General features: G+C 42.4%; 7 protein-coding genes across 7 annotated transcripts; 5 read left to right on the top strand and 2 right to left on the bottom strand.

The window, feature by feature from the left end:
- Positions 1 to 2: 2 nt before the first annotated feature.
- Positions 3 to 1364, top strand: LOC145700579 (aly/REF export factor 2-like). Its single transcript, XM_081777873.1, has 7 exons — positions 3 to 129; positions 171 to 256; positions 356 to 397; positions 446 to 535; positions 577 to 724; positions 764 to 1008; positions 1052 to 1364. The coding sequence occupies exons 1-7, from the start codon at positions 21 to 23 to the stop codon at positions 1058 to 1060; spliced, it is 729 nt and encodes a 242-aa protein (XP_081633999.1). The 5' UTR covers positions 3 to 20; the 3' UTR covers positions 1061 to 1364.
- LOC145700580 (meiotic nuclear division protein 1 homolog) lies at positions 1364 to 2237 on the top strand. Its single transcript, XM_081777874.1, has 3 exons — positions 1364 to 1648; positions 1714 to 1949; positions 1994 to 2237. Exons 1-3 carry the CDS (start codon positions 1396 to 1398, stop codon positions 2135 to 2137), a joined length of 633 nt encoding a protein of 210 aa, XP_081634000.1. The 5' UTR covers positions 1364 to 1395; the 3' UTR covers positions 2138 to 2237.
- A 9-nt stretch (positions 2238 to 2246) lies between these two features.
- LOC145700576 (F-actin-capping protein subunit beta isoforms 1 and 2-like) lies at positions 2247 to 3582 on the top strand. Its single transcript, XM_081777870.1, has 6 exons — positions 2247 to 2440; positions 2487 to 2581; positions 2623 to 2715; positions 2759 to 2942; positions 2984 to 3100; positions 3147 to 3582. Exons 1-6 carry the CDS (start codon positions 2273 to 2275, stop codon positions 3294 to 3296), a joined length of 807 nt encoding a protein of 268 aa, XP_081633996.1. The 5' UTR covers positions 2247 to 2272; the 3' UTR covers positions 3297 to 3582.
- Positions 3583 to 3682: 100 nt separating this feature from the next.
- On the top strand, positions 3683 to 5230 carry LOC145700573 (dnaJ homolog subfamily A member 1-like). Its single transcript, XM_081777867.1, has 7 exons — positions 3683 to 3890; positions 3934 to 4150; positions 4195 to 4310; positions 4359 to 4562; positions 4609 to 4771; positions 4818 to 4967; positions 5015 to 5230. Exons 1-7 carry the CDS (start codon positions 3708 to 3710, stop codon positions 5149 to 5151), a joined length of 1170 nt encoding a protein of 389 aa, XP_081633993.1. The 5' UTR covers positions 3683 to 3707; the 3' UTR covers positions 5152 to 5230.
- A 2-nt stretch (positions 5231 to 5232) lies between these two features.
- On the bottom strand, positions 5233 to 6758 carry LOC145700578 (carbohydrate sulfotransferase 14-like). Its single transcript, XM_081777872.1, has 6 exons — positions 6543 to 6758; positions 6401 to 6502; positions 6122 to 6334; positions 5604 to 5872; positions 5440 to 5559; positions 5233 to 5397 (listed from the first exon to the last, which is right to left on the bottom strand). Exons 1-5 carry the CDS (start codon positions 6697 to 6699, stop codon positions 5497 to 5499), a joined length of 804 nt encoding a protein of 267 aa, XP_081633998.1. The 5' UTR covers positions 6700 to 6758; the 3' UTR covers positions 5233 to 5397; positions 5440 to 5496.
- On the top strand, positions 5847 to 10831 carry LOC145700569 (nuclear RNA export factor 1-like). The gene is made up of 9 exons (XM_081777861.1): positions 5847 to 5886; positions 6984 to 7097; positions 7997 to 8177; positions 8219 to 8316; positions 8358 to 8479; positions 8638 to 9352; positions 9396 to 9632; positions 9678 to 9882; positions 9935 to 10831. Exons 2-9 carry the CDS (start codon positions 6989 to 6991, stop codon positions 10242 to 10244), a joined length of 1977 nt encoding a protein of 658 aa, XP_081633987.1. The 5' UTR covers positions 5847 to 5886; positions 6984 to 6988; the 3' UTR covers positions 10245 to 10831.
- Positions 10832 to 15509: 4678 nt separating this feature from the next.
- Positions 15510 to 19867, bottom strand: LOC145696517 (uncharacterized). The gene is made up of 4 exons (XM_081773565.1): positions 19678 to 19867; positions 17532 to 17839; positions 15978 to 16165; positions 15510 to 15936 (listed from the first exon to the last, which is right to left on the bottom strand). Exons 2-4 carry the CDS (start codon positions 17833 to 17835, stop codon positions 15622 to 15624), a joined length of 807 nt encoding a protein of 268 aa, XP_081629691.1. The 5' UTR covers positions 17836 to 17839; positions 19678 to 19867; the 3' UTR covers positions 15510 to 15621.
- Positions 19868 to 24138: the final 4271 nt, after the last annotated feature.

Genomic DNA, 24138 nt, shown 5'->3' with positions numbered 1-24138 from the left:
TTTTAGATAGGCTTTTCACCATGGTTTCCGGGGATTACACCGACATCTCCCTTGACGACTTCATCTCTAAGAACAAGATTGGAAAGGGCGGACGAAGCAACAACTCCCGAGGCGGTGGCCGAGGAGGAGGTAGCAGTTTTTGTTTGACGAAACCGTTCAATTTTTCTTAGGCCGCGGCGGTGGAGATCGCGGGGGTCGCCGAGATGGCGGCGTTAGCAAACGTGGTGGTGGGGACTCTGGCTCGTTCTCTCGTCGGGTATGATCTTCTTGCAAGGCTTGGGCAGCTGCATGCGCTCTGTCTGTCTCTCTATATTTCCTTTCTGAACTGTACTCGCTAACTCACAACTAAACTAAGAATCGAGACCTGCCAGACAAGTGGGACCACGACATGTACTCGGTAAGTCTTGCCAAACACTTGCCTTCTTCTCTATCAAAAATTTTATAGGGTGGTCGAGGCGGTGGAGGAGCTAGAACTAGCTCCGCCAAGCTTTCTATTAGCAACTTGGACTTTGGTGTTTCCGATGAAGATATGCGGGTAAGATTTTATCGCCGTGAAAGTCGATTAATTTCTTTTAGGAACTTTTCACCGAGTTTGGGCCCTTGAAAAAGGCGCAGATTCTTTACGACAGATCTGGCCGATCAACTGGCCAGGCTGAGGTGGAGTTTGTTCGACTCGCGGACGCTAGAACCGCTCAGGAAACCTACAACCAGGTTCCTCTTGATGGTGAGAGCATAGATAACTTCCCAGGCGCTATTCTTTTAGGGCGACCTATGAACATCACCCTCCAGGGCGGTGGAAACCAGGAATACCGAAATCGAGACAGATCTCGATCTCCCAGACGCCGAGGCGGCTTTGGCGGTAACAGAGACGGCGGAAACCGCCGTGGTGGCAACAGAGGCGGCGGAGACCGAGGTGGTCGAGGAGGCGGCCGTGGACGAGAGAAGAAAGAGGAAATCACCCAAGAACAACTCGACGCTGAAATGGACGCCTACTTGAACGACAGAAAGGTCATTTTATGAAATTCTTTAATTTCTTCAATTATTTCTTTAGAAGGAGTAAACGAATCAGCCAGTGAAAAATCTCAGCCGCGTGTTCAAATAAAACCAGCATCAAACCGCCAGTCCGTGCGCATTTCTATTTCTAGTCCCTTTTCTGCTCATTTTACTGCCACCTCAGAATTTTACAGTTACGCCAATTTCGTCTTTTGCAAGCGCAACTGCTGGCGATGTACTGTACTCGTCGCGAGTTGTGTCTTCTCTTACACTTTAGTTGAAAATTTAACGGGCTCTGATGCATTTATTTTTTGATCTGCTGGCTAGGCAATCTACGATTTACAACAATATAATTAGTTTCCCAACTTAGACTTTGTCTTATTCACTTTTCGAATTTGAAGAATGGCGCCTGGAAGCAAGCGTGGCATGTCCATGGAAGAAAAATGCGACGCCGCACTTGACTGGATTCGCAAGCAGAACTCCTTCTTCCACATGAAAGACCTTGAAAAAAGCCTTCCGAAGGCCAAGGGTATCACTCCAATGTCCATCAAAGATGTAATTCAAACGCTCGTTGATGATGACCGATTGATGACGGAAAAGGTTGGCTCCTCGAGCTTTTATTGGTGCTTCGACTCTCAGCTCGTGAATTCTTTAGGTGATTGTTTTTTTATGATTCATCATTTTGATGCATTATTTTGCTCCGTCATCAACATTATTCAGACAGCTCGACGACCAAGCTCAAAGCAGAACTTGAGCAACTGAACGCAGAGACGAAGACGAAGGGGGAAAAGCTCCGCTTCTACCAGGAGAATGACGAGGACATCTCCCCAGAAGAGCTGCAGAAGCTAAAGAATGAGCTCAAAGCTCTTACAAACGAAGAAGCTTCCTTGACCAAAGAATGCGAGGCTTCGAAGAAGTTCACACCCGAGTATCTTCAAAAATTAGATCAGGATAAGGTTTGTCTCTTCATATTTATACTCTATTTCAAAAATAGCTTTAGAAATTGTGCATCGAAGGCGTCAATCGATGGACAGATAACATCTGGAACGTGACTTCTTTCGTCAAGAAGCGAGATCCAACCAAAGCCAAAATGATGGCTAAACACTTTGGCGTCCCAGAAGACATGGATTACGTCGAAGAGTAGCTATCTTTTCCAAACGTTTCTCATTTTTTATATATTTTTCTACTCACTTAGCTGCCCACATCAGTTCCTGCCCTTATCTTCATAGAACCGATAGATTCACGTTTTAGATTCACAATTTAATTGTTGATCTTTAGAATGGCGAATCTAGACCAACAACTGGACGGTGCTTTGGATATGATGAGGAGGCTTCCACCTCATCACGTTCAGAGAAATCTTAGTAACTTAATTGACCTCGTCCCTGATCTTTGCGATGATCTCCTAGCGGCCGTTGATCAACCCCTCAAAGTCGGCAAAGACAAAAAGGTAGGTTTTGTTCTTGGGATTCAATAACTTCCTTCTAAGCGTTCAGACCGGGCAGGACTATCTCTTTTGCGACTATAACAGAGACGGCGACTCCTACAGATCTCCACATTCGAACGAGTATGATCCCCCGATTGAAGATGGGTAAGTTGATTATTTTTTAATGTCAAATGATTGGTTTGTAGAGCTGTTCCATCAGATTACCTACGGAAATTAGAGATTGAAATGAATCAAGCCTTCAATCAGTACCGAGAATTATATTTTGACGGTGGAGTCAGGTGAGTTTGTCTTGCTCTTGAGTAATTTTCAAGTTCCAAATAGTTCAGTATATCTCTGGGATCTGGATCATGGATTCGCCGGAGTCATTCTAATTAAAAAAGCGACAGAAAAAGCACCAAAAGGTTGTTGGGATTCGATTCATGTTTTCGAGTGCCAAGAAAAATCGAGATCGGCGCATTACAAGCTCACTTCTACGGTTATGCTCTGGCTGCAGACGAATACAAAAGTACTTACTCAATCTGCTCGACCTTTTAGTCATGATTTTAGGGCGCTGGAATGATGAACCTTGGTGGCTCTCTTATGCGACAATTGGAGAGAGACATGCCTTTGGATGCCAGCTCGCCACACGTGATCAACTTTGGCAAACTTGTAGAAGAGCACGAGGTTTCTTTGTTTCCCTTCCCAGCTCTTGAATGATCTTGATTTTCAGAATAAAATTCGCCACACGCTGAACGAGATCTATTTCGGCAAGTCGCGCGATATCGTCCACGGCCTGCGCTCAATCCAGCCTCTGCAAGATGAAAAAGCAAAGAAGGCCCTTGCCGCCGAACTTAATCGCAAGCTAAACAAGCCATCCTAAGGCGACTTCCTTCACTTGCACTTCACTTACAATCACTTTCAATTCTTTATTTTTTGAAATTCATTCTTTTTACTATTTTACCAACTTCACCTATCAAAACAAACAAAAGAAAATGTCACCTGTACCCAAGATCGCACCTTATGTCTTCTTTTCCTGTTTCCATGTTCAAACAAAAAATCACTAAAACATGTCTAAGCTGATATAAAAACTTACTGAACTTTCATTCTTTTTTGTGCATGCTTCGCCGTCTCCATTCCAAAAATCAAGTAAAAAAACTCTATTTCGACCGCTTTAGTTTTGCAAAGAAATGCAAACTGCAATTAATATTCCTGAAAATAATAAGCCCGTATTTTTGATGATACGGAATAATGCAATAATAAAGTTTATTTCTTCAGTTTTCTCTTTCGTAGAATGGCGACAAACCCTCTTAAGAAACCGAGACATGAATTGAAGACAGCGAGGAAATATTGTGAAGTGAAAAAAATTCCATTCACTGAATCAATTTATGATCGCCTCGATTTAACCAAGGATGCCAACTTGGAAGCGATCATCAAAGAATGCTCCACGATCGCCGAGAAGAAGAGTACACTTGAGGTTAAATCACATTCTCTTCCTTGATTTCAATGTTTTTTTAAAGGAGAAGCAGCAATACGCAGAAATTGCTAACCTACTTGCCGATCCTTCAAGGCGAGCAATTTATGACACGACAAAGTCTGTTGAGTATGTTAATGCCGCGCAAACTCCCGGTGGAACTCACCACGCTCCTGGAATGCATAAGACAGTTCGCGTGCTTGTTGGCGATGACAAGCTCAACAAGATGAGGGACATCTGGAGCTTGAAGCCGAAAGCCAAAGGTAAGCTCTGCATCCATGTAATATCTTTGATTTTGTATTTCAAGATGTCAATCACATACTAAAATGCTCATTGGAGGACTACTACAATGGCAAAAACGTTAAATTGAAGATCCAGCGTAATCAGGCTTGCCCGACGTGTCATGGTCGCAAAGCAATATCGGTAAGTTCTATGAGATAAAATAGTGTGTCGATTCTAATATCTCAAAAGCCAACTCAACTATGTACTGCCTGTGCGGGAAAAGGAACAATAAGAACTCCGAACGAGCTTCAATTCAATCTTCCTGTTGGCTGTCGAAATGGTTACCGAAAGAGACTGAAGGGAGAAGGAGACTGCCCTGCGAATCAGATTCCATCAGACATCTACCTTATCTGCGAGCAGAAAAAGCACGATATCTACACGAGAGTTGGGAATGTAAGTGAAGTTTTTCAACCTTATAAATGAAATTTTTTTCACTAAGGACCTGGTTGCATCAATCCAGATCTCCTTTGGCGAGCATTTGGTGGGCTGCTATAAATACCTCCGGCATTTGAAAGAGACCAGTCCCCCTGGATCGAAACTGAAAACCTACGAAATGCTGAAAGTAAAAATTCCGCCATTTGAGAAGAAGCTTGTCCTTGAAGGTAAAGAATCGATAATACCTCGGCTTCAAGACTCAAATTTATCTAGGAAGAGGACTTCCGATCTTCGAAAAGCCTACTCAATTTGGAGACTTGTTCTTGGAGATCATTGTGGAAATTCCGAAGAAGTTCACTCCAGAGCAGCGCGCTCTGCTAGAAGAGTATCTTCCCGATGAAGGGGATGTCGAAGAGGTTCAATGTAAGTTCCAAATATGTATTGAGAGGCAGGGACATTTAAAAATTTAGTCATGGACGATATGGACGAAACGATCGAAACCCACGAGCTTCAGCCCTTCACTGGATTGGGCAATGACAAGGTCGACAACTCCAGAGACGACCAAGATCAAGTGCATGATGGCATTGAAAAGTGCCCTGTTAGTTGAATTCTATCCAAAATAACTGCTCCTTTCCTGCCACTTTCCTCGAACTAAAAGAACGCGGAACATGTTATTATTTAGGTTTATTCTATTATTCTGGCAGTAAGGATATAAATAGTACTGTAATGGGCGGATACTAGCTCTTGGTTAACTGTACAAAGTGGTCGATAGTGTAGTTGAAGATTGCGAAGTCGATTTTATAAATATTGTACAGCTTCGCCAGATAAGCCTTGGAAAGGCTCCCGAACACTTCTTATAAAGAGGGTAATTGATTCAGTACTTGAAAAGTCTTACCTAAACTAGACTCAGCTGTGGTTTTTGCTTCATGTTCTGGGAAAGTTACAGTAATGTTCAAAGTCCGCACGAGTAGTTCTGCTTCTTTTGGTAGTTTTCCGCGGTTCCGATGAAATCGTACTGAAAACAAATTTGATTTGATAATTTTAACGGTTAGATTTTACCTCTAAAGCACAGGGCTGGCAAAGGTCCCAGTATCTTTGCCAGTGGTTGTTGAATTTGTTTGGATTTTCCTCCGTCAGATAATGAATAAACTCGGTGAAGGAGACGTCGTCGCCGAGCTTTTTCGATTTGTCGGTCGCATAGGGGCGGTATTTTGTCACAATTTTTGTACCGTAACGGCGTTGGAACTCATCCGTGAAGGGATTCTCTAATTTGTTGCGGAACGCGGAGAGAACTCTGTCAAACGGGTGTCGAACAAACACGAATTTTGCTGAAAAAAAGACTGTAAGTCGTAGAGAAATGACTTTTTTCCCAACAATAAGAACCACACATTGTCTAACGATAAATTACAGGGTCAGTTATTAGGTTCAATCATTGAACTTCAATCAATATTTGCTCGAGCGTTAGATCCTGAAAGATCGATGCAAACAAAGAGTCATCTTTCTTTTGTCTGGTTCGATCCTGTTTCGGGCTTTTCTCACAAAAATATCACGCTGGGTGTTTCTATTTTTGAACTAACTGAAATCTTTGAGAATCTTTTTCTGCTTTTCACCAGAGAAATCCGAAAGCACTGGCAGTTGAATATGATGTACTTTTCTTATTTCTAACAAATCGTCCACTTCGTCATAATTTTCTGTTGTCAATTTCGCGAAGATCCGCTTCCAATTAGAGCTTCCTGCTTTGGGAATCGGACAGAAGAGAATCTTTTTCTCCAAGTCCACGAGCAGCCGTTCTGAATTTCGAGTCACTCAATGATCGAAAATCAATAAAGCGTTCTTCAATTTCTTGATAGTTTTACCTTTCACATAATCTGAAACTGAAAACTTTGCTCCTTTTTCTTTCATTTCCGAGCAGATCTTTTTCAAGTGTTTCGATCGCCCGTGGACTTTCATTTGTAAGTCTGAAGAGCATTTTAGAGATTAGTTGATAAATTAAAAAACCTGAAAATTCAGTCTGATTCAGCGTCAATTCTGCCTGTTTCGCTTGAATAATTTTCTTTGTTGAGACACTCTGTGATGTTATTTGAATGAGGACTGTAGCGATCCCAGCGACAATTATGCAGCAAAAGATCTTTTTCAATTTTTGATGGTCTATCATTTACTCTTCTTTTATTACACTTTTTTGTTCTCTTCAACAACTCCTCGACAGAAATAAACTGCCGGTAGTGTTGTATAAGAAAGGCACTGATCGAATTCCTTCCATTACAACGCCGGCGGCAAAGTTCCCCGAGAGAAGGGAGGAGCGGCGGGGAGCATCCCTCGCAACGCGAATTTATTATTCAACGGCCAAGAGTTTTTTCTACCACTAGAGAAATAGGGGGACATCAATTTCTGCCAGCTGAATCGAGCACCCGATGAAAATTTAAACTTTCGATTATTTAGAAATAATGTCGCAGCTATCAAGGCAGATAGCGCAGATTAATTCCGTTACCAATTCCGGATCGGGAAGCGGCTCCTATAACAGAGGATCCAACAGTAACTATAATCGAACTAAAGGTGAGAAGGCCCCTTCATTCTTTTATCCATTTGTTTCATCAATTGCTAGCATCTTCAAGGTCAAGATCAAATCGATTTGATCGCGGACGTCGTAGTCCGACTCCCATTCCCGAGCTCGATGAAAGTCTTGACCGGAGTTTTGATTACGACTCTAGGACTTCCATGCGAGATTCAGGGATTAAAGTCAATTTGAGTTTTGATAAATACGATAAGGGTAAATCTTCTTATCATTCACCATTGCATTTATCTTCATTTATCCATTCATTTATGAGTCATAAAAGCATATTTGAAGGAAGTATACAATTAGCCTGGGTCTCAGACCCAGGATTCGTTTCAAAAGTGACGCCTGGGTCTCAGACCCAGGATACCCCCTCAGAAGTGACGCCTGGGTCCAATACCCAGGATTCATTTAAAAATGGGCATTTTAGGCAGACTTCGTCGATTGATTCTCCCAAACGCTCAGATCTATTTGCCCCTTACCACGGGGCTTCGCCCCTTAGGTCCTAAGATGCCGGGGTCTAGTCTAGGGTTACTTAGGGTTACCTTCAGTAACCCTAACTAACCCTAGCCTATCCCCCTCGGGTGAGACTGTTCCGTCATTTTTGCAGGTGCCCCCTAACACTAACCTGAATTATAGTGAATACAAGACTCCATATCAATTATTCATAGAAGGAAATTGTTTTTTTTCTTCTTACAACGCCCATCTCCTTATTTTTGGACCCAGGCGTCACTTCTGAGGGGGTATCCTGGGTCTGAGACCCAGGCGTCACTTTTGAAATGAATCCTGGGTCTGAGACCCAGGCTAATTGCATCCTTCCTATTTGAACAAAACCTCATTGTGTGCTTTTATGATCATAATCTCCACTCCTCAATTTTCACGATACAAACCACCTTTTTAGAAGACTTCCAAGCGAAAGTCATGTCAGACTACCACAGTCACAGCCGGCGAGTTCATGTGAAGCAAAAGTCGAGGAACAGCCGCTACCAGAAAGACTACAGAGGCGATCATGATGATAGAGACGATGATGGACGCGGTCGACGAGCAGGGGCTAAAGATCTATCCAAGCGGGCTGGAAATCGGTTGGTATTCGATGACGATAGGGTTTACTAGGGGTTTTCAGAGACAAGGGCAAGAAAAAGCACTGGACTGACAATCGAGTCGATCGTAGAAACTACGATCAGATTGATATGGACGAGGTTTTGTATGAGGACGCAACAGGTAGGCTCAAAGAGTAAGACACAGTGATACTTAAAAAGCAGGATCCGATTGGATGCGTATCAAGATGAGCATTCCGAGAAGCGAGTCTGATAGACCGCTACTATTCAAAGACGAGATGATGAAGCTCTTCCACGAGAAAATTCCGAACTTTGCTGACAAAGATGTAATATGCCACCATTCCCCCATTTTTTCTCCCGTGCCTTGATCACAATTTTAACAAAAAAGACCTCAAAAAAAAGAAAGATCTGGGCAGGGGCACCCACATGAATCCGTCTCTCATTCCTCTCATAATCGCTTCTAATTTGCTATAATCTAATTCAGCCTCATTGTGAGTATGAAAACATTATGTTTTTCATTCCCTCCGCCACTTCAACCGAGGTCTACCGCCAAATGCTCGACATCATCAAGGATACGAAGCCGGACAATGTGCCGCCGGCCAAGTGGATCAAGCTCGAAAAGATGACTGCCAGGACACCCATCTCCGCCCGCTTCGAAGTCATTCCCAACGCGCTCAACACGCTCAGCGAAGTTCTTGGAAAACGATACAACCAACCTGAAAACACCGTCGATCTCTCATCCTTCGCCTCTGATACACGACTCAATGAAGCTGGAATGAAGATGAACTTGAAGATTTCAGAAGACTTCGCGCTCCTTGTACGCGTCATGAAGAACTTCCCGATTGAAAACATCTCTGGAATCAACCTCTCGAGCAACATGCTCAGGAATCTGCAACAGCTCGTCCCGTTGCTCGAGAAAACGCCTAAAGTTAAGAAACTCAATCTCTCCGGAAATCAGCTGATACGAAACTGGAGCGATGTAAAATACGTCGAAGATTGGGACCTTGAAGATTTGGACATTCGCGACACTCAACTAGCAAAACTCGTTCAAGGAAGAAACAATTTAAAATTGTCCAAAGAAGCAAGAAAAATATTCAAGAATTTGAAAAAACTCAACGGAAGAGAACTCGTTGCGTCTTTTGATCTTGATGCATCTATAGAAAAAGAAGAAAAGAAGAAGACTGTTTCTCAGATTTACGGTAGGGAAGAAAACTCTCAAAAGATATCATTTACTTTTTATAGATTCCTGCCTCCCTCTGAATGAGCAACTGGAAGGACCGCTGATCAAATTCATCACTGATTTCGTCAAGGCCTACGACACCAATAGGGAAGATCTCTTCAAATGCTATGGACCGAATGCGATCTTCACGCTCTCCGTCGGAAGAGGAGTCGACTTGAGCGCCTACAGAAAGCACCAAAGAAGCATCGTCGACCACAGACACCTGATAAACCAAGACGTTGAAAAGTACCGCACTTGCCGTAAGTTTTGACTCCACCGACAAGTTAATCCAAGGACATTTTCAGACCCAAACACGATCAAACAGAAGCGCCTTGGAGTACTCGCCTGTCTTTCGGAACTGCCGAAGACGACGCACGATCTGACCTCTTGCTTTTTGGACGTGACGCTGGAAGTGCCCTCGATCATTGGATTCACTTTGACTGGAACTTTCAAAGAAACCGACAATGGAAAGATTCGCTTCTTCAGTCGCCACTTTCTCTGCTCGTTCGTGTAAGTCTTTTGACAGCAAGGAAGAGAATCAAAACTCATCTTCTCCTTTTAGGGACAACAACTTTCTGGTCAATCACGATCAGCTCTACATCCGCGACTCGAGCAGCGGTGAAAAAGCCAACCACGGAAAGAAACAATCCGTCATCCCGAACCCCCGTGGAGGTGCTGCCGCCGAACCTCCCGCCGACAAAAACGCCATGGTGAAAAAGTTTATGGACAACTCTGGAATGACCGAAAACTATTCGAAAATGTGCCTGGAACAAAACGATTGGAATTTCAATCGCGCTGCCGAGAAATTTATGGAACTAAAGAAAGGAGGGAAGCTGCCCGCGGACGCATGGCAGCCTGGTCGTGCCCCGTAAGTTTTTTTTCTGTACTTATTTTATTTTTCTGTCTGTTTTTCTTTTTCCTTGAACTATTTTTTGCTCTCTTTTTCCTAACCTTCTTCGTAGGCTTTCAATATTTTCTAGGACTAGGAGATCTAACTATGAAACTAACTTTTTCGAGCGCCACATCAATCTCAATTTTATAAAAAGGGGGTTATTAATTATAATAAGCCTAAAAAGAACACAAACTTGGTCCAGAGCTATTCACGCCAGCATCCATTTGCTTACAGTGAAGACAAAGATCAAAACCCGGCATTTGCCGACAATCTGTTTCTACTTTGAAACATCAAAAAATATAAAAAAACACTGATTCAAAGCTCAAGTACCAGGGAGTAAGTTCGATAACAGGCGAAATGAAAACCCTCTTTTCTCGACAAAATTAACTGGCTCTCGGAGAAGCCTTTGTGCTCCAGCTTCATCATTGAAAATTCAACTTCAATACCATTTTTTGTGAATTTATTTCATCTGTATATTTACCAAGATTTCTCCAATAACCATTGTCAAAAAGGATCCATCTGTATTCAAATTCAACTATTTTGATTACTGAATAAAATTATTGGTAAAAATGAGCTCGGAAAGAAGTCGACCAAGCTTTGATTTCTTTATTGGTTTTATTGATATTTCGCAGTTAGCAAGATTTCGGGATGAACTCAGTGTGAAGATCCAAGCTTACTCGTTTTTCTTGATGCTTGAATGCTTGAAAAGCTTCATTTTTCTTTCGTTCAAAATGTGTGATTACCAGAAAATAGCAGATACTTTACCGATTTCGAAGATAACTGATATTTATGGCACGAACACTCTTCCAAAGCTGCTCTGCATTACTTCCGGGCCGGAAGTTCCGGCGAACGAACAAGTGAAAGTCTTCACTTCCATTTTCAAATTGTTCAATCCACCTTCACCTACCGTGTGATGCATGGATCTCACTCATCAAACTTTTTTGAAAATGAATTGTTCTTGTTTGAATCTTCGCAAAAAAACTTGAATTTTTGACATAAGAAAAACATTCCAACTCCACAATCGTAATCAGCACTAAATTTTACCATAGTAGGTATGTTTTCAGAAAATTCCATATTTTCTGTTTTCCATATCTTCATTTTTGAAGATTATCCAGGCTGAGCTTGATCTTGATTTCCGGCTCAACATGCACCTAATTACTGTTTACTCAAGGACTCACACCGAGACTTGCGCCAACTTGGGCCCACGAGCAGTCTCTGCAGGAGTTCACACCGGCGGCGTGGTCCCTTGCATCTCCTTCACTCAGCTTGACACCTCCTGCACGTTCACACTCTGCGGGAGTTGGGCCAACCGAATCCGTTTTCCCCCTTCGAAGTGAACTCTGAGTGTTCCTCCTGGCGACTCGCTGAAATCCATCGAGAAGCTACTTCCCTCTTCCCTGAAGTGTTTCTTTGCTTCTTCGAAGTACTTGCTTACTCTCTCGTTTCTGGTAGGGGTTCGTTGCTGAGGTTTTTGCTGCAAACCAGCCGACTTGGGTGTCCATTGAGCCGCTTTAGAAGCTTGTTGTGGTGGTGAAGGCAACGGTTCTTCCTTGATTGTCGTCGCTGACTTTTGGGAAGCCTGGACGCGCTCGGCTGCCTCTAAAAAATTTTCAATTTTAGATTTCCCCTAGAGAAATAAATATACCTCCAGCTCTTTTGTGGCCTCGAAATCGGGGCTTGCATCTGGTCCTTCTTCGCTGAAGAGCACGTGACTTACTGCCCATTTTCAATTCTTTTTTTTTCAAAAAGTTTCTCTAACTGAAAAATTTTGTAAAAAAGAGAAATGGGCAAAACAGCGTTCGAATCGAAAAGGAGCCGATCAAGCTTTGACTTCTTTATTGGTTTCATAAGTATTTCGCAGGTAGCAAGATTTCGCAAGACTATTTCGTCATATAACAATTGTCCGATGGCAAAGGTACATCAATAAAATGATTAACGGTGACCGCAGGAGATAAAAAAGGTGCTCTTTATGATTTGAAATAAACTTTATGAAGAAATAACATCGAAAGCTGGTAGTATTATCAAACTGGCACTTCAATGAAGCAATGACAAAATGATCCGAATTTATGTGTTCTATCTAACCATGATAAAATACGGGTGGGCTTCGTCGTTTCTTCTTTTGGACAAATCCTTCCGCTAGATGGCGTCTTCAAGAGTTTTTATTAGTACCGCATTTAATGGCAACTGCCGCAAGAACTTTCGCACTCAGAGTTTTTAACGAGAGTCGGCCGCTAGGTATTTTTTCTTGTAAATAAGTTTCAATTGAAAATAAAAATAGAAAAACATGGCGCAAGTTGAAAAGCTTCGAAAAGCATCCGATAGTGGATCGTGCTTCGATGACGAAGATTTCGACATCGAGGCGAACAAGGAACTCACTAAGGCTGTAAAGACCTTTCGCTTGAAGGACCGATCGGGCTCGGCTAGCTTCATTGATGAAGGATCCGACGCTTGCGATGTGAAACAAGGTCAACTCGGAGATTGCTGGTTTCTTGCTGCGCTTTCTTCAATCGCGGCGAAAGATCAGTCGGGAACAAAAGTTGCCAAAATCAAGGAAGATTCTATCAAAAGAGTTCTTCAGGTAGCTCTATAGAGAGAGATTTTCTCTAGATACTTACTTTCATCCAAGACTGGCTTCAATACCACGATGTTGGCGAAAGGCGCTGGTGGATACCATTTCAAGTTCTTCCGCATGGGCGAGTGGGTCGATGTGGTGATCGATGATAAGCTCCCGGATAGACATGAAGGCAAAATAAACCGAGCTATCGAATCTAAGAATGGCGAGTGGTGGGTGCCTCTCGTTGAAAAGGCATACGCTAAGTTTCATGGTGGGTACAACAACATTGTCGGCGGAGAGACAGCCGTAGCACTGACCGAACTGAGTGGAGGAATCGCTGTAGATGCGAACAATTTGGACAGTACCGGTGTCAATCTCGGTGATCTTCTAAAGAAACTCCAACGAAACTCACTCATCACAACTTCAAATCGAGATGGCGCCGGAAACGAAAAAGTCACGAAGGGACTAGTTTCGGGACATGCTTACTCTTTGCTGCTTGTGGACACAATGACTTTGTCAGACGGAAGTAAGTTGGATATGGTCAAGATTCGAAATCCGCAAGGGCGTGGCGAATGGGACGGCGCCTGGAATGATGATGACACGAAGTGGGCCGAGTATGTCAGCTAATTATCATGTTTATGGTTCTTAGAGCTATAAATTTTACTTAGAATTTTTATTATTATTTTGTGTTTTTCTTTTTATGATTTTTTACGATATTCAAGTGTTTCTGATGACGAAAAGAAACGACTAGGGGTAGTCAACTCAAACGACGGGTCTTTTTGGATGGAACTTGAAGATTGGGTCGATGAATTCGAAAACTTGACCATTTGTGCCTTGCCTGGCTTAGACGTCAATGACGAAGATGGTGATATTTCTGAAGAGTGAGTTTTTTCAAGATTACTTGTAAATAATATTTTCTTAGAGAGAAAAATAGCCGAGATGTGCGAGTAAGTGGAACCTTCCCACCAGGAGCCCAGAATGATCCTCTCTCGGGAGGGAACAACAAAAATCCAGATCTGTCAAGTCAAATTGAGCTTTCAGTTGGTGATTACGGCCAAACCGACACAAGACTTATTTGGCTACAGGTACATCGCCTTTGTCTTCACATTATTCTTCCTTAATTTCTCCAAGATACTCATTGATTCGCCTGTAAAAGTAAAACGATCTGTGCTGGTAAATTTCTGGGCAACAACAAGCAAATCCGGAGACGATCCTTTCAATCGCCCTCAGAGTGGAACTCCAGACTTCAAAAAACTTCAAAAAGTTGAGCCAGTCTTCCCCAATAAGTCAGGCCATCAACCGTATCCCTACAGCCATAATGGCTATCTTCTCGATGTCGCTCCAGGAAAATATCTCATCGTAAGTCGATCCTTGTTGATTTCATGACTACGAGACTACTTCAGACTGTTTCTACCAAACTGAAGGAGCCAACAACCGATCCAACTAACTTCATTGTGCGAGCGATGGGATCGAACCTCAAGCTTCGCCCAGTCACAGAAGCTTTCTTCTGATTCGGAGCCTTCAAAGAGAACAAAGCTTAAAACTTCTATGCAATCTCTATTTTCTCCTTTTTCAATATAATTTCCTTTCGAATCCACTCTCATTCAAGATTGAAGTTTACGAGAAAATACAAAGTTTTAGTGACGAGTTTCAAACACATTAAATCGTGTGTTATTTTTTAAAGGAAATTACCACAATTTGAATATCTTACGGATGCAGTTGTAAATTTACAACTGCAAAGTCCACAAAGCTGATTTGCACTTTTATTTGGCGGAAGTTAACAATCGAGCGAGACAGAGAGGAGCCGAAAAGAAATTTATTTCGCGATTTATTGGACAGGCCACGAGCACCTGCCATTTCGCCAGAGATGGAAATACTATCTCCGATACTGCCTATTCAAAGAGGTCAAGAGAAAGGACGTCTTTCGAGAGATTCTTCTTTTAGAAAAAGGTAACGAAATTCGACGGTATTTTACTTTTAATAAATAGGAAGAGAGCTCGTTTTTTTTTCTTTGATTTGTATTTATTTACTGTTTGATTGATTTGGAACATTTCGGAGCAGAATCAAAAATGTACAGAAAATGATTGCAGTGTCAGTATTGACTCAATAGAAAGAATTTTCAAACTACAAAATTGTAAAAGGACTCGGTTTTGTACAGAAACATGTAGTAAGAGGAATGAAGGGAATGTGCAAAAAATATAAATCGCCGTCTTCGGAAGAGGATTCTAGTGAGAGCAGCAAGTCGCCTCGGTTTTGGTCTCTTTGACGATTTTCGAGAGATCGGCTGTTTTCAAACCAGGAACCTAAAAAAGGATTATTCTCTGTTTTTAGCAATAAATTAAATACTTACATAAGTGTAGGATTTCTTTGTGTTGGTGTTTATTCCATGCTTGGTCCGGAGATGAAGTCTGAGTTGAGACTTGTGTCGGAATCGCAGGGAACACTCGTCGCAGGAAAATGGCTTCTCCCCTGTGTGTATCCTGATGTGACTCTTCAATGTTTGCAAATGCCGGAACCTGCAAAAGAGAAAGTCAGATTATGACATTTTACACAGCAAATATGCATTTTAAACACTTATTATTAGTAATAATTAAATACCTCGTTCCACAAATTTGACAAGGATAAGGCTTCTCGCCAGTGTGAATGAGCATATGAGCCCGAAGATGAGCGACTTGAACGAATCTAGCGGAGCATGTGTCGCATTTGTAAGGTTTCTCGCCAGAGTGAATCCTCAGATGTGTCTTCAAATTGGCTGGCCGGTTGAACTGCGCGTCGCAAATCGGACATTTGTATGGCTTCACTCCTAAATATTGTAAATTTCTGTTTCAAACGAGTCGAAAAAGGGATAAAGAACTGATTGAAATTCTGATTGTACCAGGTTCTTTTTCGTCTTCGCGATTTTTGCGTTCTCATCGTTGTCTTCATCCTTGCTCTTTTTCATTTCGCGGCTTTGAAGATTCGCTGGCTCTGGAGTTTTTGCTGGAAGATGAGGAAAGCTGCTAGCGATGGGTGGGGTTCCTGGGATGACGCCTGACTGCCAAGCATCCTGACGTTGGGCAGACTTTCGTGCCCCGGAAAATTGCTCGAATTCCGATTTCAAGCGCAAAGCAGCCAATGCCTAGAAAAATTGTGAATAATGAAAAAAAGTGACGAATTTACCTTTTGATGCGCCATGTAGTTCTGCGACTGTTGCAAAAAGTTCTGTAGCGCCAACTGATGGCCAAAACTCGGAGCTGCTGTTGGAAACGTTTGAAGACCGGGGAGAAGACCATGGAAGAGATTTGGTATTCCACCGAGAGGCGGGGCGATCGCTCCTAGGCCGAAGGGGTTGTTGTGAAGGCCGAGTTCTGAACTGATCAGTTAGGACGTTGATTTTGAACGAGAGAGTCGCCAGTTTGCTTTTGGGGCAATTTGTAAATTATGCATAATTAGTTCTTTCGGGGGATGAAAGAGGAAGTCCAGTGCTTCGCAAAAATGAGTGGATTATTTCGGAGCTGCCTTATGACGAGATGTGTTTATTCTAACGCGCTCAAACGGGCAATCTCTTTCTGCTTTTTGATGGCATTAGCGAAAACAAAATGTCGCCAGTCACGTTTTTGCTGTTTCGAAAGTCGGAAATATTTAAACAATTTTTAACAAAGCGTAAACGACGGAAAACATTGGGAAATCTTTGCGCGCTTTAGACTGCCCGCAGTTTTGATTTTTGAATGGATCCGCACCATCTAAGAAACATTTCTCGTCACCAACAATAAATATTTTGCAGAAACGACCGCGGGAATATATTCTAAGACGGAAAGCAATGATTGATCAAAGAAAGTTGTTTACCTTTTTCGTGCCAAGAAAGGCTTTTCCTTTTTCAAATCATAAGCATAAATATAACTCAAAATGGCCGAGTTTCTAACTGGACTCCGAGTCCAACCTGTGTCGAAAACCTGAGTCAGGTTCTGAAGAGCTTAAATGAAAAGCCGCGTAGCGGCTTTTTTTAATAAGAAGTCGCTTTACGCCACTATTGAAAAAAGAAAGATTGGGAATTTCAATCTTTAGTATCATTATGATTATGTTGTGGAGCCGCTTTGCGGCTTCGTTATTAAAAAAGCCGCTACGCGGCTTTTCATTTAAGCTCTTCAGAATCTGACTCAGGTTTCTACACAGGTTGCCAAGTCCAGTTTTCTTTAGATTCCTTTGTGTGTATAAAGAATTAAATAACTATAAAAAGTATTCTAAAGCTTGAAAAACAAGGAAAATTCTAGCGTGCGACAGGCCCATCAAAATTTTTGGCGCGTGGCAAGGTGAAAATTCTACTTTTCGTATATTTTTTGAATATCCGTAAAATGACACTTTCCTGACGTTAAAAAAAGTATGCGCGATGCACTGATCACCTCGCGTGAGCTAAACGCGACTTGAATTGAAACTTTGAAAGACTTGATTTTCACGCTTGCCACGATTGGGGCCCTCTTGCATAACCACGTCGGAGAGGAGAATGAACAATTTCCGACCATGAAATGATCGACCCCTGTCACCCAGAGAGGCCATTTTAGGAATACGCTTCTCGGGCCTTTTCCGAATGAGTTTTTACGGAACTTTGTTCTTTTTTAGATTTGATTATTTACTGTTATTTGCGGTGGAAAGTATACTTTGCTAAGTACCCTGACAGTAGCAGCTGTTTTTGGTGACTTTGAGCATACAACGCTCGAGGCAGATTTGGGCACTAACCTGGCACACGTGATTCTTGCGGCTTGGAGGATTCAACTTCCCAAGGTCGGAAATTTTTCGAGTTTGAAATTGGCGACGCTCCGCCGATCTCGTCAGAATCCATTGAATCAACCTTCATTGCATAGTCTTCGACGGAAGAAACGCGGCCGGAATCCGAGCCAGACTCGGTCGAGATTTTGGTGAGGTTTTGATGATGCTCGGGAGAGCTTGTCGCTTCGAAGGATTCGAATCCATTGTCGGATGAAGCGGGGGATTTGGAGGACGCGCGGTCGTCTAGCTCGAGAATTTTCGATATTGATGCCATTTTTCTGAAATATTTTCTTATTTTTTCGGCTTTTATAAATTCGGATTATTTTAAAAAGCGGCTGAACTTTGGTCACAAAGTTCCTAAATGTCCTGATTTGTTATTTAATCGAGACTCCTTTCTAAGGTGTAACTGCTGAATAAAGCGAAAGGCCACTGAATTCTTCGATTAATTTGTCCAGCTAATTCTTGTGTTGGCTTCGCGAAATTCCCGCAACACCACTTCCCGCGCGAATTTCTCCAGCTTCCGCTTTTTCGGTTTTGTAATTATGCATTCCCCCATTTTCAAAAAAAAATAGAATCATTTCAAGCACGCGCGGAAACGGAGAGAGGGAGAGATATTCGCATTTGTTGCGTTCTCGACCGCGAGCAAAAACAAGATTAGATTTTACACTGACCACATCCGGCCACTTTTTTTGTACTTGGACATTGAGTAACTGGATGAGTAAAAATTTTGAGATGCGTTCCCTGCGCTCGGCGACCTGTATAGAAAACCTGAGTCAGGGTCAAAAATATCTCTTATGAAAAGCCGCGTAGCGGCTTTTTGAAGGACGAAGCCGCGAAGCGGCTTTGTAAAATTACTCTTTCGATATATTTTTAAAGTTTGGCGAAGCCGCTTTGCGGCTTCGATTAAAAAAAAGCCGCTACGCGGCTTTTCAGTAAAGATCTTTCAGACCCTGAATCAGGTTTTTTACACAGGCCAAGCCCTTTACGTGGAATCTTACAAACTCTTTTTCTTCAAACAAAAGTAGGTCTTTATTTTGAAAACAGGGCATGTCGACTCCGTGTACTTTCTAATCAAATTGTCGATCAGTGATAAAATGACGCCGGGAAAATGACCTTGACGCCTCGGTTATTCTAGATAAGCATGTCTACTCCCTCCTGTTTTGGGCTAAACGGGCACTACGGGTATTCCGTTTGATATAAAATTGATCATTGAAAAAGGATCGGCCGGCTGACCAGTCGGAACACGGCGAAGTGGCATTTGTCCGATTAGCGCAAATTTTCCAATTCAAAATTTCATCTTCGAGGGCCTCACCGATCCGTCACCTTGCTCCAAAATAGCTTCAGTCCAGAAAAAGATGATAAAATTGAGGAAAAAAAAATAAACGATTTTTCATTTTTTGACGGATTTCCGGAATCCGGGTAACGCCGTAAATGAGCCATTTTGGGACTATTTTGGGATAGAGCGCAGAAATAGCATAGTAAGTGAGGGAATTTTCTGACAGGGTCGGATGTCCGGTAACGATATCCACGGAAGTGGCCCAGTGGTAGAACACAAACAAAATTAACCTCGATACAGTTACTAATGAAGCTAAGCGCTTGTGTATTCTGATTATCGCGGCTATCTTGTGTACCCTTATTTTTGAGGCTCTCTTTGAAAATTTTTGTTTACTTCGGGGAACTCTGTTCAAGAATAGTTCTCTTTTAGACCCTAAAATTTGACTACTCTCATCATGAATCGGCCACTATTTTCTAGGAAAGAATTTATTTCTCCAAGAATTTTCCCACCAGCCCTTCAAGTGCTCCTATCAGTAGTATCTAATGAGAACCAATTGAGCTGGATTATGTAAGCCGTCAGAAAAAACGCGGCGAGTTGAGCGAAATTGAAAATGTTTGAAATCATTATCTCCGGGCGTAAAATCAGGTGCTATTTTGGCGTGACGTGAATCTGGTTCCGATCCAAATAATTTAGAACGAAAATCGAATTCTGCTCTTTTAGACAACTTAACCGGTAAAGGTCGCATTGAGGCCGGGTCCAATTTGGCCCCACGTGCACTGCTTGTGTCTTTCTCACGTTAACAGGTTAAGAAAGATGCAAAATCTGGTGAAGAACTCTTACCTCAGAAGCTGAGAAGTCTCGTTGTTGATTTCTTGGTTTCAGAAGATGGTCGATTTCGGGAACGATGCGCTGCGGCGGGTTAAAATATCCAATCTCTTGAATGAGGAAAATTTGAACTTCAAAGAAGATTTTTTCTTATCAACTATTTTCTTTTCGTTTCTAGTCAAGTGAGTTTTTGGAAATCGAAAGAGGTTACGAATTACAAAAGTGAGTCCTTCGCTGGTTGGCTCTCCGGCTCATCTTCCGGGTGGAGGAGCGTTAGAGCGCCACCAATGTACTTCTTCCGCGCACGGAGCAGCGCCACCTCGCTCTAACGGGTTAGCGGGGCTCCTCTCCTGCATCGCTAGCCAAGGCCAGCGCGATTTCGGTTCAAGGCGACCACCTGTCGTCTAACACCACCACCACCAACTCGCGCTTCGACTAGAAAAAAATCTAATTAAAAATTTCTATGAAAATATTTGCAACTAGTAGAAGATCTTTGCATTTCCGATTTTTCAAAGAAAATTCATTTTATTTTCTCTAATTTAAATTTTTTATTTACAAAAATTCGACTTTTTAATATTGACCTTCCATATTCGCGCCGGAAGTATCTCAAAACAGATATTCTACTTATTTTCCTACAGTTACTTCCGAGATGGAGACTGTATCGACTGCTGCTTCTATTGACACTAAGTACTAGCGGAGCGACTTTCAAGGGTCGATACTGTCACAACATATCGAGACCTTCTGAGCATGGGTAAACGACTCTAGAGCACTTGAAACTATTAGCTCAGGGCAGTGAACTTCAATTCTGACAAAGTTCTTCCAGTTCGACAAACTTCCAAAAGTTAAAAAGTGCTGATTAGGGAAAAAGTCCCCTAATTAAACCCAAATTGTTTAGAAGACGCTCGGATAGTGATAGCGCGCGTCTTTATCAGTTCTAACGTACTTATAGCGCCCGGCCGTGGTTGATAGCGGCTCTGAGAAGTCTAAGTTTCGGTTTGATATCCCGCCGAGCGAAAAGGGTGATAAGGGCTTGGGCCCAGTTTCTTGCAGTGCCACTCGGAAGATGCGCGCCAGATTGCACGTGAGGCCAAAACAGCTCTTTTTCGAATATCGCCGTTTTTGGATAAACGCGCATTTTAGAGTTCGATAAAGAGAAGAGAGAAAAGCTCGGGCCACCAGCGTTAAAGAAACGTTTACAAAAAGAAAGTTTTAATCGACAGGCGATGTCATTCGACCCGCCGGTTTGTGAGTGCATAGCTTGCCCCGAGGCGCGTGGGGATTATGCTTGTCCACTACTGTCATCGAATGCACCTGCGGCGGCTCTCTTTGAAATTGAGCGAAAGTGACGTTCTGTCACTGCGCTACTGGTGATAGTTCTAGTCCTGGAAACTGCTCTTTGAACAATTTGACGTCAGAAAAAATATCACTTTTGGATTATCATCTTAGTAAATTTTTATGATTTACGATGTGAAAGATGAATTTCAAATTACAATTCGAAAGGGGGGATTGTAAACTTCTCAAAGTACAAGGTCACAATTTGAATTTGTGCTGGCAGAATTACTTGCCGAGTATTTTGTGTATTTGTGCTCGCACTCGACGAACTCGAACTAAGATAGGATTTTCCTGAAGAGGGTCGAAATCGGAAGCATCACGCGTACTCAGCACTAATCCAAGGAGAGTGATAGGGGCGCTGCCTGTGAACCAAAAGTAATCTTGCTCCGGGGCGTTGGGATTTATCTTCCTATAGCTTTCTTTTTTTAAGCCGCGCGTAAATACGAAATTGCTCTTTACGAAATTGAAAGTTTGGAACAGCAATTATTGCTCGATAGCAAAGTCAGCGAGGAGATACAGTACTTACTGAGGATTCGACAAGTAAACACGATTGATAGCGAGATTTGACATTTCCGGAAGCAGAACGGGGAGCTTCGGAAAGCGACTCTATCCAAGCTTTCATTCGTAAGGGGCGCATAAATCAAATTTGAGCATCTCCCCGTAACAGTACGTAATGACGAGTTACAGGGCTTTTAAATTGCGGGAAGAGCTCTCGCGCTTTTCACGAAGCGATCTCTACGGATGCTACTTCGTACTGGGCTCGGCAACCTGTGTAGAAAACCTGAGTCAGGATCTGAAAGATCACAAATGAAAAGCCGCAAAGCGGCTTTTTTAAAAACAAAGCCGCAAAACTTCCTTTACAGTCGATATTCAAATTCTGGCAAAGCCGCTTTGCGGCTTCGTTTTAAAAAAGCCGCTTCGCGGCTTTTCATTTGTGATCTTTCAGCTCCTGACTCAGGTTTTCTACACAGGTTGCCGAGCCCAGACTACGTGATAGGCTAAAAGTTATAGAATATTTCCAATAGAGTGCTTCGTAAATGAAGTTGGTTCTTATTCAATAAAACTCTAAACTCCAGTGAAACTCTTCAAAAATTCCTCTTTAGCCAGATTTGTAAAACCAACAGGCCATTGATCGTTAGATTGAAAAGTGTCCGAAATCTGTGCCTTTTCGGAAACGTATAAAAAGAGAACAAGAACCAGGCGTTGTCATTGTGCGCCGAGGCTTTTCGATGATCGCCTTAGGAATTGCTTGATGGATTAATTAAGACGACAGTGGCCTTTTTTGGTAAAACAATTTCAAATCTTCGCCAGATTTTGTTGAACTAACAAATTGAACAATGCCCTAAACTCACAGAAAACCGCTGTTCGTCCTGTTTTAAAGTCGACTACTGTTTTAACGAAATGATTCTCAAGACTAGAAGTGATGTGTAGTCCCTTAAGAGCCGCTAGATATTCGTGCTCCCATAAATTTACGAGCCTAAGTGGCTAAGTGGACTTTTGGCCAGGTGTGTGCCCAAAGAATCGTTATCGCTCTCGGGGAGTGCTTTGTGACATTTATTTGACTGCAGTCCGTAAATTTTAACACGTTGTGATCGTTAATCCATTTGACAAGTTACTTCCGCCGAACTCTTTCCCCTCGAAGCCGTGGCTCTTTCGCCCCGAGACGCGTAAGTGCGCAAGGGTGCAGAGAAATTTACGACTGCATTTGAGATATAGTTTTATTGGTGTTGAGAAATTCTCACGCCACGGGGCTTTCAGGAAACAGCGAGCGTCGAGTTCCGAGCAAAGCCAGATGGTTTTTATGCTGTCAGTTTGTACTCTCACTCTGCACATCACCCTCAATAACCCTGGCCTTTTTAGAATACTCGCAGATACAGTAATTTGCTAACCCTAACCCTAATTTGATAACCCTAACCCCAGGGCCCCCAAAAGCCTAACCCAGGGGCTTCGCCCCCTGGGACCCCCCATAAGGTACTCCCAGCCCCCTAAGCCTAACCCCCATTTATAGAACACTGTAAGAAAAATACCTGTCCTTTTTATTTATTTTTAATCTCTGTTGACAAATTCCGCTCTTAGTTTTCGACTTTTTGTGTCAGAAGATATTCCAGATTTTGCGTGTAGAACAAGACATTGTGTGGCATTAGCGACAGGATGCATCTGCTGGCGCTGGCAATTGTACCTTTGAAGAAAGCGGAAGGGATAAAGAAATTGTCAGTATCCAGATAACTCAAATAGAGCCGCGTCAGCCAGGCCCTGTTCAGGTGAAATATGGCCAACTCAATAAAAACTGTGATTCTGTTCAATTCCATTCAGGCTACAGTACTTTCTTAGGAAAAACTTGTCATTAGGATCTTCTTGTGTATATTTTTATTTAAAAATATACCGATTATTTTTCAATTAATTTTTGGAAAAATCGAGCTTGAAGCTGAAATCGTCTGAGACAGTATTTCCGTAGACTTGAAAATAAAGCCTCAATAAAACAATGATTTTCTTTGATAAATCGTTTATCCGAGTAGTACTACATTTCTGGCGCCTTGAAATTGATCGGAAGGAAATCCCCAAAGCCCAGTCGACTGGGTACCTGCCTGGGTTTTGGCATTATCTGACACCTATTTCCGCGATTTGGAAAATCAAGTTCATAAAAGTGTGATGTACGATGGCTCGCGGGTGGGAACTTCAAACGCGAGTGCGCAGACTATCTGGAGTCGGTTTTTAAGAAATTATTTGCAGATTGGTAAATTACTTCCTTGGCCATCCATCTTTCTGGCGCTGCGGTGGTTCTTGGGCGAGAAGTTATTCCTAGTAAGAAACTTTAAAAAAGAAGCCTTGTTTAAAAAATACTAAATGAACCAAGACTGAAGCTTCGTAACTTTGGTTATCTAAGTCGCAAACAATATCATTCGCACAAAGAAGCGTAGATTTGTTGCGTGGTAATTGCGGCCCGTTCAATCAGCTGTGTATTTGGCACTCAGCGGCTAACACTCTCTCGACGGGCGCGCTATAATTATACGTCTCGCGTTCAGCACCAGGAAAAACAAACACCACCACTCGAACTTCAATCGTCGGCCAAATTCTTCCCTTTCACTCGATTATTTCTCCATTTCATCCTCATCTTCTCACACCTTTTTTTCGTTTCAAAGCTAT

The sequence above is a fragment of the Oikopleura dioica genome, chromosome 2 (assembly GCF_907165135.1).
Source record: "Oikopleura dioica chromosome 2, OKI2018_I68_1.0, whole genome shotgun sequence".
In the NCBI taxonomy this organism is placed as follows: Eukaryota; Metazoa; Chordata; class Appendicularia; order Copelata; family Oikopleuridae; genus Oikopleura; species Oikopleura dioica.
Note: the sequence above shows the minus strand (reverse complement) of the source record. Positions and strands in the feature narration are given on the sequence as shown.